Below are 21,446 nucleotides of genomic sequence, written 5' to 3'. Positions count from 1 at the left end.
TTAGAAAATTTAAAAGTGTAAAATAGGTTTAGATGATTAAAAGTGTTGGGGATTAAACGGAGAGCAGAGTTTCTTCCAGGCATCTGTTTCGAGAACGGAGCCCCCCCCCCCCCCTTCCGAAGTAAGTCTACATCCACTCCCAACCCCCGACCCCGAATGAAATGGAATTTATTAAAAATATATATAAAATTTATACTTTTAACGGTGGTGGCCCGTCGTCGTCGCCCCCCCCCCCCCCCCCCCCCCCCCCCCGCCCCGCCGAAAATGTCAAGTGCCCCCCGGAGAAATAGTCTGGAAGAAAACACTGACCGGAGAATATAGTCATGTGTAGTTTTATTGAGTTCGTTGTTAAAAATGTATGTTACCAATTACGACAGTTATTGTGTTGACGTTGCTGATCAATACTCTCCGGGTACCTCTTAACGGAAATGTATCAGATATTGTTGTGAAAAGTGTCAAGATATTTTCTTATTTCAACTTGTTCAAATTGTTTCGTAATCTGCATTACACATTTGTGAATGACAACATTTTCAATGGAACTGATCACCGAATATATTTCCTCAGGATTATTTTATTTTAATGTTACAGTAACACATATTCATTCAACAAAATAATTTTCTAAAAGTGTCCGCTCTTACCAATGCTATTTCCATAACCGAGATTTCACTATATGGATTATACGTACCGTGGGTTATTTCACCCCCCCGTGAATGATTTGTGAATGAATAGTTCTTGAATTAATAGCAGCGGTGCTGGTTTATATATATGTATAAAAAAAACCCACCGCGATACGGTTGGTTAGTTTAGCTAGAACGACGCAGGGAGCTTCCTATTATTAACAGATTAATTCTCCGACTCTAAAAGACAGCCTCGAAATGGATATGTTGTTGTTATTTCTTAACTAGAAAGAGATAGTAGGATACTTGAATTACTAAAAAATGGATTCGCGTCAGCGGAAGTTGACGCGGGGAACGAAGGTGATGCTGGTGATGGTTGTCGTTGTGGTGGTGATGGTGGAGTTTTCATCCGGGGCGTGGGATACAGGCGAAGTGCTTCTTGCCGAAAGACATGGACCGTGCGATGAGTACGTCCAGAGGTACTACTACGACAGCCGCAAGCACGAATGCAAGATGTTCTGGTACGGCAACTGCGGCGGCAAACACCAACCGGTTCCGGTCGTTGCAGGACTGCGAGATGGCGTGCGTGCCCAGCGAGCAGGTCGCCCGTGACCCAGCCCTCCCGGCAGTTCACCCGCCGTGGGGCCGATTCACCCGAGACCTTACGTTTTTTCAGACCTCTGCGAGCTGCCCCACGTCAAGGGCCTGTGTGCCAGCCAGTACGTCGTCCGGTGGCACTACGACAAGGACAAGCGGAAGTGCCCAGAGATTCTGGGACGGCGGGTGCCAGACCAACGGGAACAGCTTCGAGGATGACGTCACCTGCATCACGCGCTGCATGCCGGAACGTGAGTAGCATTTTTTTTTTCTTAATTGACTTTTTAAAATTAATTAAAAAGTTGCAACTTATTTAATTACACGATAGTAGTACATATTTCCACGCTGCATGCGGAATGTGAGTAGCAAAATTGTTTTTCTTTTCTTCATTGGCTTTTTAATTTAATTTGCAAGTTGGAGCTAATTTGAATATACAATGGCGATATCTACTTTCACTTGTTAAAATAAACAGTTTACATTAGTTAAAAAAAGAATTGATTTCATTTGTTTCAAAAACATTGTTTAGAAAAGCAACTATTTTCAGTGGCATTAAAAGTTAACCGCCATCTTAATTAGCAAACTAAGTAACAATAATTTTTATAGGCCACATAAATAACAACAAATTTCATTGGCTATAATACTATTTCAATCTTTTTTTTTAAAATTGGGTTTAAACAAGAAGACTCATAACAATAGCCTTAACTAGGCGTGCAATCGTTTTTTTTTACATAACTTCATAATTTAACCTAGTCCGTGTGTTAAAACTATTTTACTGGGTACAGAGAGAAACAAAAAAAATGATAAAAATCTCGGACAGAAATTTGGCCAAACTGAAATGATAACCTGGGCTGCTGGAAGTCTCACAGAGTCCACTCAGCTCTAATGAGTACCTGGCCTAAATTGGGGGAAAAAACCAAGTACGAAACGACAGGCTGACCATAGAATTAATTAAAAAAACAACCAAAACAAGACAGATGAACTCTACTTCACCTGCACAAAATAATTAAAAAGAGACCTGAAAGGGGTGTTTTTTTTTTTATATAAACCCTTCCTCCCCCCCCCCCCCCCTCATCATTCAAAATTCAACTACAAGAGAGCAGGCCGAGCATTGTACAATAGGAAAAATCATCTATAAAAGACATTTTTTCTTTCATGTATTTTTAGCCTGCCGCTTGATAAAATAAAACCTATAAAAAATTTTTTTTTTTTAAATGCCCTGTAAGCAAAATTTACTTCAATAAAATTATAAAGGCGAAACAAGTTCAGCTAAATCTGCAGCCACTGTTTAGGCTTCCCTCCCCTGAAAAAAAAATCTAGCCATGGCTAAATTTAGAACTTTAGCGTGAAGAAATCAGCTTTTCAGCACAATTCATTTGCATATGAAGTTTATTCAACTAAGTAGAAGGATATTAGTTACAAAAGGGATTTGAACAGGGTCGTGGCGTGTCTAGCCAAACATGTTGTAAGGGATTTGGGTAATCGCTTGTTTGGAAAAATATCGACTGGACAATAGAATATGTAATCGAGTATTCTTTTGTTGTTTTTTTTGGTGGTAAGGTTAGGTCGAAGTTTAGGATTAGGGCATGGGAAAGGATCATTATTCTGGTTTAAGATTATGGTTAAGGCTTTGTTTAGGTAATAATTCTATCTAAACCAGTGGTTCTGAACCTTTTTTTTTGAGTTACCGGACGAGTTTCGTATACGTATTCACCGAAAACTTCTTAAATTTTTTTTCTATCGTTCGCATTGACAAACTCCAATAAATCCTATGAGTCGGGCGTGTGTCTTGACCTACGCCGAAACCCCCTGCGGCAGACTCAAAGAACCCCATGGGGTTCGATCGAACCCCGGTTAAGAAACACTGATCTAAACATAGATTTGATACGCTATATTTTTTAATGCTTGCTTTACAAATACCCAATATAATCTACAATACCCCCTAACCTATAACAAACCGCCCGAAGCTCTGTTGATCATTTAAGCTGTCTGTCTGTCTGTCTGTCTGTCTGTCGTCTCGAGTCAGTGGCTCCGTTCATATTCGTATGAAGATTTAGTCACTTTGTGAACGCCGACACAATCTCCCCCCCCCCTCTCTCTTCATCTCACACCCATACGACCGTATACTAAAAAAAGACATCAGGAAAGTTATCATAGTTGACACCTAGGGTCCTACGTCTTGTCAGAACTGATTGGTTTATTCACACTATTCAAGGGAAGTAGGATGACTGGGGTGGGGGTTTGAGGGGGGGGGGGGATTAGAAAGAGGAAGGTTAGGGGGGGGGGGGGTGAAGATACTTGATCACTGGCAGAACAAATTATCTGAAGATCACGTGGCTTACCTGACTTAACAATAGCAAGCGGTATTGTAGGGCATTAGGTATTGTAGGGCATTAGGTATTGTAGGGCATTAGGTAATGTAGGCATTAGGTATTGTATGATATTAGGTATTGTAGGTCATTAGGTATTGTAGGGCATTAGGTATTGTAGGACATTAGGTATTGTAGGACATTAGGTATTGTAGGACATTAGGCATTGTAGGACATTAGGTACTGTAAGACATTAGGTATTGTAGGACATTAGGTATTGTAGGACATTGGGTAATGTAGGACCTTGGGTATTGTAGGGCATTAGGTATTGTAAGGCATTAGGTATTGTAGGGCATTGGGTATTGTAGGACATTGGGTATTGTAGGGCATTAGGTATTGTAGGGCATTAGGTATTGTAGGACATTAGGTATTGTAGGGCATTAGGTATTGTAGGGCATTAGGTATTGTAGGACATTAGGTATTGTAGGGCATTAGGTATTGTAGGACATTAGGTAATGTAGGACCTTACTGTATTGTAGGAAATTAGGTATTGTAGGGCATTAGGTATTGTAGGACATTAGGTATTGTAGGGCATTAGGTATGTAGGACATTAGGTAATGTAGGACATTACTGTATTGTAGGAAATAGGTATTGTAGGACATTGGGTATTGTAGGGCATTAGGTATTGTAGGGCATTAGGTATTGTAGGACATTAGGTATTGTAGGGCATTAGGTTTTGTAGGGCATTAGGTATTGTAGGACATTAGGTATTGTAGGGCATTAGGTATTGTAGGACATTAGGTAATGTAGGACATTATGTATTGTAGGAAATTAGGTATTGTAGGGCATTAGGTATTGTAGGACATTAGGTATTGTAGGGCATTAGGTATTGTAGGACATTAGGTAATGTAGGACATTATGTATTTGTAGGAAATTAGGTATTGTAGGGCATTAGGTATTGTAGGACATTAGGTATTGTAGGGCATTAGGTATTGTAGGACATTAGGTAATGTAGGACATTATGTATAGTAGGAAATTAGGTATTGTAGGGCATTAGGTATTGTAGGACATTAGGTAATGTAGGACATTATGTGTTGTAGGACATTACGTACTCTAGAACGGAATATATTGTAGGACGAAATTCGGTACTGTAGGATATTAGGTACTGTAGGACATTAGGTATTGTAGGACATTAAGTATTGTAAGACATTATGTACTGTAGGACATTAGGTACTCTAGGACGTAATGTATTGTAGGACGAAGTTCGGTACTATAGAACATTGTGTATTGTAGGACGAAAATACATAACGTATTGTAGGACATTATGAATTGCAGGACGAAGTTCGGTACCGTAGGATGACGGATGGAAGACACCCGGTGTTTTCGGAACACCAATGTGACAAATCTGTCAGTCACCGTTCCTAACCGACTTTTTGAGACCGTGATCACGTGACGCCCGCCCGCTGATGTGAACTGGTGTGTCTGTGATAAGGGGTGGGGGGGGGGGGGGAAGAAAATCGAGTGTCGCTTTTTGTCAGGGCGGTCCTTACGTTAGGTGCCATAGGGGCCGCATTATGGGAGATCGTCTCCAAATGGGCTGTTTACAGAGTTTCTTTCAGGCATCTCTTCAGGGTACACCCATACTTCCTTGGTGAAACGTCCACCGCCCACCGTCCCTGACGAAATAGAAATTATACAGCAAATATGTCCTCGCCCACCCTCCGGAAACTTAAGTGCACCCCCCCCCCCCCACCGAAAGTTTCAAGTGCCAACTCTCTCCTGGAAATAAATGTCTGAAAGCAACACTGACTGCATGTTGACCTGATGGAGATATTGCACTCTTCGCTATCTCTTCCGTTGTGCAAAATCGCTCTTTTAGTTAGAAGAAAATATTTTCAATGTTCGAAAAAACAAGAAGTTCCGATACAACAAGAAAACCGAATCCGACAGAAACAGAAATTACTGAAATCTGAACTTTTGCCGTTTTAAAATATTAGAAATTAGGTATTTCAAAATAATTTAAAAAAAAAAAACATTTTTTTTTTCAAAATCAGCAATAGTAAAAAAAAAAACGCTACTGAGCAAAATGGTAGCTAATGAAGTCAAGAATTAGATAGGGTGGAAGGGGTCAGGGGCGGAACTACCATACTGCCAGACCCCGCAATGCGGGGGGGGGGGGGGGGCCAGGACGTTTAGAGGCCCAGTTCAGACCAAAAAAACAATGAATTTTTGTTTCAAAAATTATATTTTTCATGCATCTTGAAAGTGGTTTTGTAAAAAAAAAAAAAAACAACAGGTCTACTATAGCAGAGATTGTTGCGTATAAAAATATTTTAAAATTTACAAGAGCTATAGTTTGAAAGGTAGGTAAACAATCACACTACTTCCATGACTTACTGCACTTCTTTAAAATAGGGATGCCCACGAAGGTCATTTAAATAGATTTGTACTATGTATATTAATAAACCGGTAGTGATCTCCCCTAAACTTTCTCGAAAATTCTTATATAAAACAACAGGGGTTGGTAACTGGGGATATAGTTATGATTTTTAATCCATTTTAAATACTGAAACTTTTAAAAATAGAATAGAATCTCAGTAAAAAACAATTGCGCACCAAGCGAACGCCTAATAAAGGTGTGTATAATAGTGCGCAATAGTATTAGTACTTAATAAATTTACATTAGTTTTTTGAGAAATCGGAAGTAGCGTAAATTACTACTTCCGGTCAACGGAAATTACTCAAAATTTAACAGAAGGTAGAGAATTAGATCTTTTACTTACATGTGAAATTTCATTTATCTATCTGAAATAGTACTCAAGTTATAGGCTTTTGAAAAATTCAAAGTAGAAAAAGTACTACTTCCGGTTGTCGGAAATCGCTCAAAAGTTGATACGGATCTACGATTTTGATATAATACTTAAATATGAAATTTCAACAACCTAGCTGTAACGGTACTCAAGTTATCGTGTTTACACACGGACACACACACACAGACACACACACACACAGACATACGGACAAGATTGCAAAATTATGTTTTTCCGTATCAGTGAGGTGTAAAACGTCGAGATTTGTAAAAATCTCGATTTTTTTTTTTGCACGATTACAATACTTTCTCTATACTACGTATATACGAGAAAGTAAAAAGCAATTGATTCTCTGAATTGTTACTTAAATAAGACGTACTATACAATAGTATAGCTATAAAAATCAATATTTTCAAAATTGATATTATAAAAGCCAAAAATGAAAAAAATAAACATAACGCGAGAAACCATTCACGAATCAAGCTAACGTCTTTATATATTTTTGACCAGCATTTTTATGATTATTTTATGTAGTATCACAACTTTGTACTAAATTTTTTATGGTTTGTTCTCTCAGAATGGTTATATATTGCAGGGGTTCCCAACCCTGTACCCGCGGGCGCCATGTGCACCCGCCGAACGATTCGTATGTGCCCGGCTCTCACTATTCGACAGAGATAGATTTTTTTTCATAAACATTATTGAAAGGTTGAAGAGGATGGACATTGAAAGTTTGATGGGGGTGGTGGGGGGGGGGGTGCAAATCGGAAGTTTTGTCCCCGGGCGCCGGGAAGGGTCGCTACGCCTATGGAAGGAGTTTGTTGATTTAAAATAGGTGGTGCTCGCCTCCCTACCGATATTTTAGAATGTGCTCTAGAGTAAAAAAAAACGGTTGGGAACCCCTGATATATTTGCAATGAAGTAGACTAAATTACTCAGTTAGGATATAGATTATATATATATATATATATATATATATATATATATATATATATATATATATATATATATATATATATATATATATATATATATATATATATAGGGCCCCCTATATACATACGTATATATATATATATATATATATATATATATATATATATATATAGGGGGGGGACCCTTGTTTTTTCTTTGCGGGGGAGCCATTGATTTCTAGTTCCGCCACTGGAAGGGGTTAGCTTTATTTTTTTTTTCTCCCACAAACACATGAGCGGGGAGGGTCCATCGCGAGCCGCCATTGAAGTTTGTGCGTGAAAAGTATCTTTACTTAACATCGCTGAAAACGGGTGCTACTTTATATTTCTTTTTTTTTTGTAAAGGCAAGCCCTCCAAAAGTATGCATAAAAACATGCGAGACAACACTATAGACGTGTTTGTAGAACTCCGCCGCCAACAAGAAAATTATATGGCCTGAACACACGCAGAGTTTGGTGATCCAAACTTTTTTGAGGTCTTACGTTTTATGGTAATGTAAATATATTAAAAAGATACCGGTTAAAAAAAACAACAAGATTGCCTAGATGATATAGAGGTGGTCTGTACATGACAACGTGCAGTTTTTACACCATTATTACCCCCATTATCCGTCGTCACTTGTCGTCATAAAACGCTAACATCAAAACCCCAAACAGAACCAATTAAGATGACGTCACCAGGTTCTTCCACCCACCGGAACCCGCATACCATATAAAAATGTACCGAAGTACTTTTTCAGCATATTTAAAAAAATATATAATACATACAAAATGCAGCATTATATATATATATATATATATATATATATATATATATATATATATATATATATATATATATATATATATATATATATACATATATATATACCAGCAAAAAGGCGTAAGAAATGCTCCGTTATATATATATACGTATATATAAGTTATATATATATATATATATATATATATAAATATATATATATATAAATATATATATATATATATATATATATATATATATATATATATATATATATATATATATATATATATGGCGCATTTCTTATGCCTTATTGCTGGTATATTGGTTGGTAGTTAGATGATGTCAACATGGCGTCTAGATGTCATCAAAATGTCATCAATAGAAAGATCATGTTCAGCAGGTCAGAAGTGAATGACGTGTACAACTGTTAACAGTCTGGCATGGGGCGCGGGCAGGGGGCACATTATTACACGATGAGCAAACAAATGACATAACGAGAGGGCGGCAGGGCTAGGGTGTTGCACCCTACCCTTTAGTAAACTTTAAGCCTCCCCCCCACTTACTTGGCCCGACCCACCACCAGCGTTGCTTTCAGGCCTCGAGTCCGTACGTAGTCCCTGAGTCCACCCAGCTCTGATGCGTACCCGACTCACGTTAGGGAAAGAAGAAGCAGCTGGGCATATCCCTTTACATGCCGCGGTCACTTCACATTCCCCCACGGATCGTCAGGTTCGAAATGTGTCCCTTTTTAAAATTCCTCCCAGTGGTCACCCTCTTCCCTCCGAGCACTCCTCCGCCCCCCACCTTCCCCCATAATGAACACATAATATTTTCTAGTTCGGGGGTCGACCCTTTTATAGCCTTACAGGGAATGAAGTCCAATTCGAGATGTATTATAGTAGTAAGTAGTTCCCTTTCAAACTTGACGGTCTACGAGGCAAGTGAAGTAGAGCCCACTTGTTTCTGTGACCTCGGCATATGAAGAGATAGTGTGGTCAGCACTATGCCCAGCCGACTTTACTTACCCTAACGTGAGTTAGGTACCCATCAGAGTTTGGTGGACTCAGGGACGGTCTACTGACTTGAACCCGGATTCAAACTCGAGACATACGGGTGAGCAGTCCAGCTCTGAGATGTATTATAGTTTATTAATATGTATACAAATCATTCACCTACTCTACTGTCCTACACACGATTGTTTAACCCCGCTATTCCTACCTAACTGCGAACACTTGACTTCTCCCTACAAGCTCCAATGACCAACTGCTAATTCCTCCATCTCTCAACCGACGCTTCAATGGTCAGCTGACCATCTCACGTGACCGGTCAGTTTGCTTCACTGCAATTCTTTTGGTTCTGCTGACCTACGCTATGCTACCACTGGCTTATCTATGGACTGTATTGCTTCATCACAGTCGGGCATACATTTGAGCTGGGTTGACTCATATAGTACGCGGCCATACGATTTATCCCGCGAGACTGATGTTCTACCAACCTTAATGACGATATACCAAAATAAACGAATATTTTTAATGCAATAACTGAATCAAACCCACAACTCATTCAGGCGAAGACCAATCTATACAACAGAACTTATAATTTCAATTTATTTCACCAAAGCATGCTAGGTTCCCAATTTGAGCTGAGTTGGCTGTTATGCTTAGCTTTCCATTTCATAGTGGAACAAGGTATAACACAATTTAAAACCCAGTTCAAATGTAATAATCCAATATAATTTTCAAATACAACAGAGAAACAGTGAACATTGCCGAAAACACTGACTACATGCTACCCTAATTGACGATACCACACACTCCTTACACACTCGAGTTCACACACTTGTCAGGGGAGGCCACTCTCACCCCCAATCTCTCCGTGCCTACACGCTTTCGCTATGAACATCTAGGCCACGTCACATGGCTCTGAAGTGATCCGACCAGTAGCGTAGCGAGGGGGGGGGGGGCGGGGGGGGGGGACATATGTCCCCGGGCGCCGACCTTAGGGGGGGGGGGGCGCCAAATTGAAAGTTTGAGGGGGGGTGCAAATGAAAAGTTCGAGGGGGGGGGGTGCAAATCGAAAGTCTGAGGGGGGGGGTGCAAATGAAAAGTTCGAGGGGGGGGGGGTGCAAATCGAAAATTTGCTCTCGAGGGGGCGCCAAATTGGAAGTATGTCCCCGGGCGCCGGGAAGGGTCGCTACGCCTCTGGATCCGACAGGCGGTCTCTCTGCTTATATAAAAATTCCACCTAACTCATGTAGATAAAATAAATAATCGACCCTTTATTTGAATCGGTTTCATGGCTCACTATGACGAAGACCGAACTCCGAAACTTTTTTTTTTGTTTACCACACATTACTGTTGTGTTACGAAAATTCTTTAAATACATCACAAGGGCGGATAACTCTTAAAAAAAACAACACTTGACGCGCTTTCGCAGCTTGAAGTTATCACGTTTGATGTAATTCCCTTCAACATCTCGCCATGAGCGATGATAATTTCACTATAAAAAACAACAATGTTAAGCTAGACATTAGGCGGGTGAGAAAAAGAAGGGAGGGGGGAGGGGGGATGTGATTCACTTTTTGTAATTTGTGCGGATGAAAGTTGGGGGGGGGGGGAAGGGTAGAGGCAGGTTGTGATTGGTTGTTTGTCACATGATTCACACTTTGTACTTTACATTGTCGACCTTGTGCGGAGGGCGTCGTGATACATGGGCTTTTGGCAGGGGGCGTCGTGATAAATGGGCTTTTGGCAGGGGGCGTCGTGATAAATGGGCTTTTGGCAGGGGGCGTCGTGATAAATGGGCTTTTGGCAGGGGGCGTCGTGATAAATGGGCTTTTGGCAGGGGGCGTCGTGATAAATGGGCTTTTGGCAGGGGGCGTCGTGATAAATGGGCTTTTGGCAGGGGGCGTCGTGATAAATGGGCTTTTTTGGTCCGACTCAACATGTAATACGTGGTGTTCGGCTCAAGATACATTTACTGCGGCCAGTCGGACTTATGGGACGTCGGCCTTTTTTCCGTGTCGGACGTTAGTCCATATCGGTTCTTTGTACGTGTCGGCCTTTTTCTCCGTATCGGTCTTTTGTCCTTGTCGGTCGGCTGTTTTGTAGGTATCGGTCTTTCTTCCATATCGGCCTTAAATTGAAAGTAGAATAAGTTCCACTTCCGGTTACCGGAAATCGCTGAAAAGTTGATACAAAACAAAAATTCGATATAATACTTATATATCAAATTTCATCAACCTAGCTGTAACAGACACACACACACACACACACACACACGGACACAATTGCAAAAACCAGTTTTACCGACTCGATTACGCGAAAAACGCCGAAATTTTGATAAATCTGGATTTATAATTTTTGCCCGATTAAAATAAGTCCTCTATGCTCCGTATTTGATGAAGTACTATTGTGTAAAACGGTGAAAACTGTCAAAATTTCATGTGATTTTTGTGCACGATTACCAATACTTTATCTATACTCTATATACGAGGAAGTAAAAAAGGCGAAACGACATAAAACTGACCACGGAAGAGAATAAAAAGAAAGTGATTATCCTTAAAAGTTCGATATAGCTAGCTACTTATCGGGTTTTCAAGCAAATATTTCTAATCATAAGGGGTTTCAACTTGAGAAAGAACAAACTAGAACAAAAAATGAATAAACACTGTTTTTTTAAACTTACCTATCGGCTTTCTGTGGTATCTTTATGTAATTCGGATGTTTTTAAAATTTTTAATCACTACAGCCCAACCCCTTTAAAAAAAATCTTAAGCCCTCCCCCTCTATTAGTGAGTTCTGAGATTATAGCCTTACCAGATTTACACAAAAAAATAAACCGGGAGTGATCTCCCCTAAACTTTCTCGAATATTCTTATATAACTCGGAATATAGACATGATTTTTAATTACTTAAACTTTTAAAAATAGAATAGAATCTCGTAGAAAAAAGAATTGCGCACCAAGCGAACGCCAAAACAAAATGTGCATAATAGTGCGCAATATTATTAGTACTTTTTAAATTTACATGCGTTTTTTGAGAAATCGGAAATTTAAAATTTACTCAAGTTATAGGCTTTTTAAAAATTCTAAGTAGAAAAAGTACCACTTCCGGTTTTCGGAAATCGCTCAAAAGTTGATACGGATCTACGATTTTGATAAAATACTTATATATGAAATTTCATCAACCTAGCTGTAACGGTACTCAAGTTATCGTGTTTACACACAGACAGACAGACACACAGACATACGGACAAGATTGCAAAATTATGTTTTTCCGTATCAATGCGGTGTAAAACGTCGAGATATGTAAAAATCTCGATTTTTTTTTTGCACGATTACAACACTTTATCTATACTTCGTATTATCGAGAAAGTAAAGTGGGTAGGTTGGGGGGTCGTTTCTACCTATAGTATTCATCCGTTTTGTATCTAAAGATATCTAGATATTTTGATTTACATAATCTTTTGAAAAGAGTTTTTTTTTTTTTTTTTTTTTTTGAAAAGAGGTTAATTCTTCTGCTAGCGAAAAGTACAGAGTCTTGATTACACTGTTCACTTGAAAGTCTACAATTTATTTATTTAATAAACTTATTAGTATCCTATTTAGACTAAAGTCAAACGGTAATACTAAAAAAAAGCTTAAAGTTTAAACAAAAAATAATGCAATACATATATTGCTCGAAATTTTGTTAAACTACAATCACCAATTCACTGTACAAAAAGAAACACTTTTGATATTTTTACTATTTTTTATGACTTTTAGGAATATAGTATAGGTTATATCCCTTTGATTTTAATAAACTTATTTCATAAATGGAAAGTAGGCTAAGCCCAACATGAAGCAATTATAATTTTCAACTATGTAAATTGTCTACACTTCTTAAAGATCAGTCTAATACCATGTTCTATTTATTATAGAACATAACAATTATAGACATATATAGTGACTTATATATCAGTATAACCTTAAACTTAAGTCGTACACAATTAGCATGAGGACTACGGTAGAGTTTGGGTTGAGGATAGGGTTACCAAGCTATATTTGTTTATATACTGGTATACACCGTGTTTGTGGGCTGGTGGCATAGCATACGACTGTGAACCTTAGAACATCAGATGAGGCTTTCTAACTGGAGTGGCCTAAAACCATCAGAAATGAGTTACTATGGCAACGGATAAACGAACTGCCAGCTGAAGAAAAGATCCTCAAGAGAAAATTGAGTGGCCATACACTCAAGGTTTTTTTTATTATGGGGAGCTATGGCTGTGGGATGGGCTTAGAGCTATGGCTGTGTGATGAGATTAGAGCTATGGCTGTGGGATGGGCTTAGAGCTTTGGCTGTGTGATGAGATTAGAGCTATGGCTGTGGGATGGGCTTAGAGCTATGGCTGTGGGATGAGATTAGAGCTATGGCTGTGGGATGGTCTTAGAGCCAGTGGCGTAGCGAGGGGGGTGGGGCGGGGGGGGGGGCGGATCGAACCGGGTGACACCATTTAGAGGGGTGACACCAAGGCAAAAAAAAAATAATTGCAAAATATAGAGAGAAAAACTTGAGGGGGGGGGTGCAAATCGAAAACTTGAAAGTTTGTCCCCGGGAAGCGTCGCTACGCCTCTGAGGGTGACACCATTAAGTGCCGCACCGGGTGACACCCGACCTCGCTACGCCACTGCTTAGAGCTATAGCTGTGGGATGCGCTTAAAGCTATGGCTGTGAGATGGGCTTAAAGCTATGGCTGTGGGATGGGCTTAAAGCTATGGCTGTGAGATGGGCTTAGAGCTATGGCTGTGTGATGAGCTTAGAGCTATGTCTGTGGGATGGGCTTAGAATTAGGGCTGTGGGATGGGCTTAGAGCTATGTGGGATGGGCTTAGAGCTATGGCTGTGGGATGGGCTTAGAATTAGGGCTGTGGGATGGGCTTAGAGCTATGTGTGATGGGCTTAGAGCTATGTCTGTGGGATGGGCTTAGAGCTATGTGTGATGGGCTTAGAGCTATGACTGTTGAATGGGCTTAAAGCTATGGATGTGGGATGGGCTTAGAATTAGGGCTGTGGGATGGGCTTAGAGCTATGTGTGATGGGCTTAGAGCTATGTCTGTGGGATGGGCTTAGAGCTATGTGTGATGGGCTTAGAGCTATGACTGTTGAATGGGCTTAAAGCTATGGATGTGGGATGGGCTTAGAATTAGGGCTGTGGGATGGGCTTAGAGCTATGTGTGATGGGCTTAGGGCTATGGCTGTGGGATGGGCTTAGATATATGTGTGATGGGCTTAGGGCTATGGCTGTGGGATGGGCTTAGAGATATGTGTGATGGGCTTAGGGCTATGGCTGTGGGATGGGCTTAGAGATATGTGTGATGGGCTTAGGGCTATGGCTGTGGGATGGGCTTAGAGCTATGACTGTGGGATGGGCTTAGAGCCAGTGGCGTAGCGAGGGGGGCGGGGGTGCGGATCGCATCGGGTGACGCCATTTAGAGGGGTAACACCAAAGCAAAAAAAAAAGCAAAATATATAGAGAAAAACTTGCGGGAGGGGGTGCAAATCAAAAGTTTGAGGGGGGGGGGGGGTGCAAATCGAAAGTTTGATAGGGGGGGGGGGGTGCAAATCGAAAATTTGAAAATTTGTCCCCGGGAAGGGTCGCTACGCCTCTGGGGGGTGACACCATTAAGTGCCGCACTAGATGACACCCGACCTCGCTACGCCACTGCTTAGAGCTATGACTGTGGGATGGGCTTAGAGCTATAGCTGTGGGATGGGCTTAGAGCTATAGCTGTGGGATGGGTCAGTGTTAGGGCTTGTTTCTATGTTTAGCTTTAATACAACGACTAGACTTACGGGTTACGGATAGAATCAGGGGACGCGGAAGCAATATATTGTAGATTATTGGGCTGAACCTTCATTCAATACTTCTTCTAGGAAATCTGAATATCGATTTAAGCACTGTCGATTATTAAGACGAATCTGATTATACAAGGGAATGTGTGTTCGTGTGTGTGAGTTTGTATGTGTGTATGTGTGAGAGAGAGAGAGAGGAGGGGGGAGGGTCGGAGAAAGCGGCTATTTAGAGAAGTCGCACGTATTTTAATTAACATTTTTTTTTTATTTCACGCTACTGATATTGCTGAGGTAATCAATTTGTTCCAGGTCAGCTTACGGTAATTCCCGTAAGTTACCTGCCCCACAAAATGGGGTTCTACCTGCTGTGTGAAAGTAGAGCAGCAGACGGCAAGTATTCAGAGATAAGTGTCGTCGTCCGCCAGGGTCAATCTCAAGGTCACTCTCGGGGAAAGCTGGCGCCGTTGATGGGGTGGTTGTAATATAAGGGTGTGGGGTTGGTTGTAATGTAGATTTGGTTGTAGGGTTGGTTATAAGTTAGGTTTTATGATTGTAGGGTTGGTTATAGGTTTGATTTACGTATGTTTATAGGTTTTTATGGTTGGTTATAAGTTTGGTTTATGATCGAAGTTTGGTTATAAGTTTGGGTGTATGGATGTAGGGTAGGGTTGTGTGGTTTGCTACACGTTTCGTTGTATAGTTATAGGGTTGTGTAAGGGTTTAAGGGTACGTTATGCGGTTGTAGGGTTGTTTACAGGTTTGGTTTTATGTTTGTACGTTTGTATGGTTGGTTATAAGTTAAGTTTTATGATAGCAGTGTCGGTTATATGTTTGGTTGTGTGGTTTGTTATGTTTTGTCTTATAGTTATAGGGTTGCGTCAGGATTTAAAGGTTTGTTATGAGGTTGTAGGGTTGTTTATAGTGTTGGTTGTATGGGTGTAGGGTTGTGTGATTTGTTACATATTATGTTGGATAGTTATAGGGTTGTGTAAAGGTTTAAGGGTTCGTTATGAGGTTGTTTACAGGGTTGGTTTTATGGGTGTAGGGTTGGTTGTATGGTTAAAAATGTGGCTATATGGTTACAGGGTTGGAGAAATTGGTGTACCTTAGAGAAAGTAAAGGGGGTTGGGCATAGTGCTGGCCACACTATCCCTTCACAGACACAGGTGAACTCTACTTCCTTTGCCCTACTACCTGCCTTGTACGAAGGGTTACTACTATTTTTTTGGTGTTCGTAGGCGTAACAGAGAATGTTTACTTACTATAGATCTAACTAGTTTCTTAACTTTGTTTACAAATTGTTTGAAAAATAAAATTGAAGCGGGGTGTATTTTCCACACGGCAAGTTTGAAGGAAAAATATTTAAAGCTGTCTCCAAAAAGGTCGATTTTTACATATTTTTTTCCATTTAAAAAAAAAAAAACTACATCAGTCAGTATGTTTTTTTAACAAACAAAAAAAAAATAAAGTAAAAAATTAATAATAACTGCCACTCTAAATTAAATATTTTTCATTAACTGTTGTCGTCTAAGCAGCCCGTTCTTTTTCTGCGTTATGTCCCCTTAACAATCCACATTACTTCAAGGGAAATCAATGTGTAAACCGTATTTAAAAGTTGTTTGTTTTTATCGGCAAGGTTCGCCCGATTATAGCAGAAAGCGTATTGAGGGGTGAGAGAAAATAAATAACCCTACCTAACCAAATAAACCACTGCAGCCGCGTCATTGAAACAATAGACGCTTTGTTCTAGAAGTAAAATAATAGCAAAACAGGTGTAAAACCCTACAGCAGATGTTGAATGAAAAAACAACAGAGCACATCATTGGTGTTGGGCTTTTAGCGTTGTTTCACGCAGCATAGACCTTTCATTGTTCGTACGAGACCGTCCATTTGTTCGTATAAGTGTATCATAATATATAGACCCCACCAGAGGTGTAGCGGGGGGGGGGGGAGGGGTGCGGACCGCAACGGGTGACACCATTTAGGGGGGTGACACCAAGGCAAAAAATAGCAAAATATATAGAGAAAAACTTGAGGGGGGGGTGCAAATCGAAAGTTTGAGGGGGGGGGGGGGGGGTTGCAAATCGAAAGTTTGAGGAGGGGGGTGCAAATCGAAAGTTTGATGGGGGGGGGGGTGCAAATCGAAAATTTAAAGTTTGTCCCCGGGAAGGGTCACTGCGCCTCACCGGGTGACACCCGACCTCGCTACGCCACTGGACCCCACATAGGACGTATAAGCTACGACCCCGGGTAGGTATGTATCATATAGAGACCCCACATAGGTACCTATAAGCCTACGACCCCTGAATGGTGTGTATCATATATAGACCCCACATAGGGACCTGTAAGCCATTATATTAGGAAGCACGGCGTGGTCTAGCGGTAGAGAGTAGGCTTCAAACCCGAGAGCATTGTGACTGGACATAGTGCTGACCACACTATCCCTTCATATGCCGATGTCTCTGAAGCAAATGAACTCTACTTAATTTGATTTGGGCACGAACGGGAAAATGGTGATGATAATAGTAAATTATAAGAAAACTGATTCCAGTTTTGCTCCGCTTTACTCTCCCCCACCCCCTGTCCCGCCTATACAGGGGGGGGGGGGGGGGGGGGTAAGTTACATTAACTCAACGTTGCAAAATATGCCTGAGGTTAACGGTTTGGTTGAGAATCGTATTAACTTATGTGTTAATCCATGTATGGGTGGGGGGGGGAATTTTAAAAAATGTGAACACATACCCATTCGTATATACATACTTATATATATATATATATCTTATATATATATATATATATATATATATATATATATATATATATATATATATATATATAATTTTTACGGGGGGGGGGGGGGGGGGGTCAGCTGATGTAAATGTGAATTAAGTGCCGCACCGGGTGACACCCGACCTCCTTACGCCACTGGAGTACGCTAATTTCTTGTGTTTTGTGAGAAAACAAAAAAAATTAGAATAGCTTTTCTTAAATACCATTTTTTTTACATTTTACATTACACAATTTTTTAAGTTGAATATTCAAATATATTTTGTATATAAAACTAATAACGAATGAACAACAAAAGCAGTTTTTTTTTTTGGCGATTTGGGTTAAAATATACATACATAATTGACCAGACATGCCCTTATATAAAATAGCGTCGGGCGGCTTCAAAACATGGCACGGGCTCGGGGAAAGGATACGAAACAAAGAAAGCGGTATGTAAATTTGCAAGGGATTGTCCACCAAGACAAACACTCGCCTGCTACGACATGAAAGCTGTTTAAAGATGGTTGTACCGGCTCGTTCACTTAACATGGAGGTTGATGGAAGGCTTGGAGGGTTGATAGTGGTTCTTAAGATGGGGCCGTGGGGTTCGAAAAATTGTGTAGGGGGGTTTGGTAGAATTGAGGGAGTGTTGAGAATTTTGACGTTCATATAAGGGTTCTAGGGAATTTCTAAGTGTGTAAGATTTTAGGGTTCCTTAGTTTTTTTTTTTTTTTTTTTTTTTTTTTGTTTTTTTTTTTTGGGGGGGGGGGGGGGAAAGGGGATAATGTGTGTAGGGGTGGAAGATATTTTACGGGTCTGAGAATTTAAGGGTCTATGGGTCGTCGGTATAAAGTGATTTCTTTGTCACATGTGACTCTCATCTCTCTCTGTTTAGCAATCGAATCCGGTACTGCACGATAAAGAGGAGTGATAAAATAGAATTTTTTTTTTAATTAGAAGAAATTCTTTAAACTTACTTGTCAGAACTAGATCTATAATATAATGCTGCACGCATATTCCTTGATACAAGTATTTAAGTGTGATTATTAATCTTCACTTTAAAATGTTGACTCCCTTCTGTGATATTTCGGTTATTTAAGGTGTGCGTGGTTAGTACGTAGGCTGTACGGAGAAATATGTTGTTGTTGCTGTCATTGTCTTTACCAATTTAATGAGAAGGGATTTTCGTTTCGTCTCATTGATAAGGGGATCTTTGTAACAGCGGGTTGAGAAGACCAGCTCTAAAGGTATACATTAATTAATACTCTCTAGATCTATACAGATATTCATAACATCTACAGACACAGTAATGAATACTCTCTATAGACACAGTAATGAGTACTCTCTATACAGACATTCATACCGTCTACAGATACAGTAATGAATACTCTCACTCTATAGAAACATTAATTATTGCTCTCTACAGAGACTGTGGCGTGTGGCTGTTAAGGATATGGGTTAGTGATGTTCTCATGGAGTCGTTTAGTTGGATCCATTAGCTGACCACTACCTTCAACAGATAAATGGCCACGTTTTTTTTTTTTACATCATCTGACCCCTAGCTTCACGTTTGTACATCAGCTGACCCCTAGCTTCACATTTACATCAGCTGACCCCTAGCTTCACATTTTGTACATCAGCTGACCCCTAGCTTCACATTTACATCAGCTGACCCCTAGCTTCACATTTTGTACATCAGCTGACCCCTAGCTTCACATTTACATCAGCTGACCCCTAGCTTCACATTTTGTACATAAGCTGACCCCTAGCTTCGCATTTACATCAGCTGACCCCTAGCTTCACATTTTGTACATCAGCTGACCCCTAGCTTCACATTTACATCAGCTGACCCCTAGCTTCACGTTTACATAAGCTGACCCCTAGCTTCACGTTTTGTACATCGTCTGACCCCTAGCCTCACGTTTTGTACATCGTCTGACCCCTAGCCTCACGTTTTGTACATCAGCTGACCCCTAGCTTCACATTTTGTACAACAGCTGACCCCTAGCTTCACATTTTGTACAACAGCTGACCCCTAGCTTCACGTTTTGTACATCGTCTGACCCCTAGCCTCACGTTTTGTACATCGTCTGACCCCTAGCCTCACGTTTTGTACATGACCCGTAGCCTCACGTTTTGTACAACAGCTGACCCCTAGCTTCACGTTTTGTACATGACCCCTAGCCTCACGTTTTGTACAACAGCTGACCCCTAGCCTCACGTTTTGTACAACAGCTGACCCCTAGCTTCACGTTTGTACGTCAGCTGACCCCTAGCTTCACGTTTTGTACATGACCCCTAGCCTCACGTTTTGTACAACAGCTGACCCCTAGCTTCACGTTTTGTACATGACCCCTAGCCTCACGTTTTGTACAACAGCTGACCCCTAGCTTCACGTTTGTACGTCAGCTGACCCCTAGCCTCACCTTTGTACAACAGCTGACCCCTAGCTTCACGTTTTGTACATCAGCTGACCCCTAACTTCACATTTTTTAATAAGCTGACCCCTAGCTTCACGTTTTGTACATCGGCTGACCCCTAGCTTCACATTTTGTAATAAGCTGACCCCTAGCTTCACGTTTTATACATCAGCTGACCCCTAGCTTCACGTTTTGTACATCAGCTGACCCCTTGCTTCACGTTTTGTACATCGGCTGACCCCTAGCTTCACATTTACATCAGTTGACCCCTAGCTTCACATTTACATTAACTGACCCCTAGCTTCACATTTTGTACATCAGCTGACCCCTAGCTTCACATTTTGTACATCAGCTGACCCCTAGCTTCACATTTACATCAACTGACCCCTAGCTTCACATTTACATCAACTGACCCCTAGCTTCACGTTTTGTACATCAGCTGACCCCTAGCTTCACATTTACATCAACTGACCCCTAGCTTCACATTTTGTACATCGGCTGACCCCTAGCTTCACATTTACATCAGCTGACCCCTAGCTTCACATTTACATCAACTGACCCCTAGCTTCACATTTTGTACATCAGCTGACCCCCTAGCCTCACATTTACATCAGCTGACCCCTAGCTTCACATTTACATCAGCTGACCCCTAGCTTCACATTTTGTACATCAGCTGACCCCTAGCTTCACATTTACATCAACTGACCCCTAGCTTCACATTTTGTACATCAGCTGACCCCCTAGCCTCACATTTACATCAGCTGACCCCTAGCTTCACATTTACATCAGCTGACCCCTAGCTTCACATTTACATCAGCTGACCCCTAGCTTCACATTTACATCAACTGACCCCTAGCTTCACATTTACATCAGCTGACCCCTAGCTTCACATTTTGTACATCAGCTGACCCCTAACTTCACATTTTGTACATCAACTGACCCCTAGCTTCACATTTACATCAGCTGACCCCTAGCTTCACATTTTGTACATCAGCTGACCCCTAACTTCACATTTTGTACATCAACTGACCCCTAGCTTCACGTTTGGTAGATGACCCCCTAGCCTCACATTTACATCAGCTGACCCCTAGCTTCACATTTACATCAGCTGACCGCTAACTTCACGAAATAAATGACCACGTTTTGCGTGAAGCCTATTCGCTTGACACCGCGAGAGGTATGCGCTTGTTCGCATCTTAATTTATAGCTGTTGTTGTAGTGGTGATACTGAGACCGCCGCCTTCACTGTGGCTTTACGCCGCCGATAACAGGCTTTCAGAAACGCCAACGGAGATAAATTTTTCTTCGCTCTTTTATGGAGCAGCGGCCATTGAAAACATCTTACCATTTTTTTTTTCTCCGATGCAATTTTT

The 21,446-nt window shown here is 40.8% G+C and overlaps 1 protein-coding gene across 1 annotated transcript in view; it reads left to right on the top strand.

Annotated features, from left to right (window-relative positions):
• Positions 1-1,194: 1,194 nt before the first annotated feature.
• LOC131941177 (papilin) overlaps positions 1,195-21,446 on the top strand; it is a 77,744-nt gene continuing 57,492 nt past the window's right edge. Inside the window, exon 1 of the mRNA XM_059300193.1 lies at positions 1,195-1,465. Within this exon, the coding sequence (XP_059156176.1) occupies positions 1,195-1,465 (271 nt within the window). The remainder of the gene's footprint in view (positions 1,466-21,446) is intronic.

This window comes from Physella acuta, unplaced genomic scaffold (assembly GCF_028476545.2).
Source record: "Physella acuta isolate Inbredline_101_S28 unplaced genomic scaffold, ASM2847654v3 ptg000352l, whole genome shotgun sequence".
Taxonomy (NCBI): Eukaryota; Metazoa; Mollusca; class Gastropoda; family Physidae; genus Physella; species Physella acuta.
This window is presented reverse-complemented; position numbering and strand designations above follow the sequence as displayed.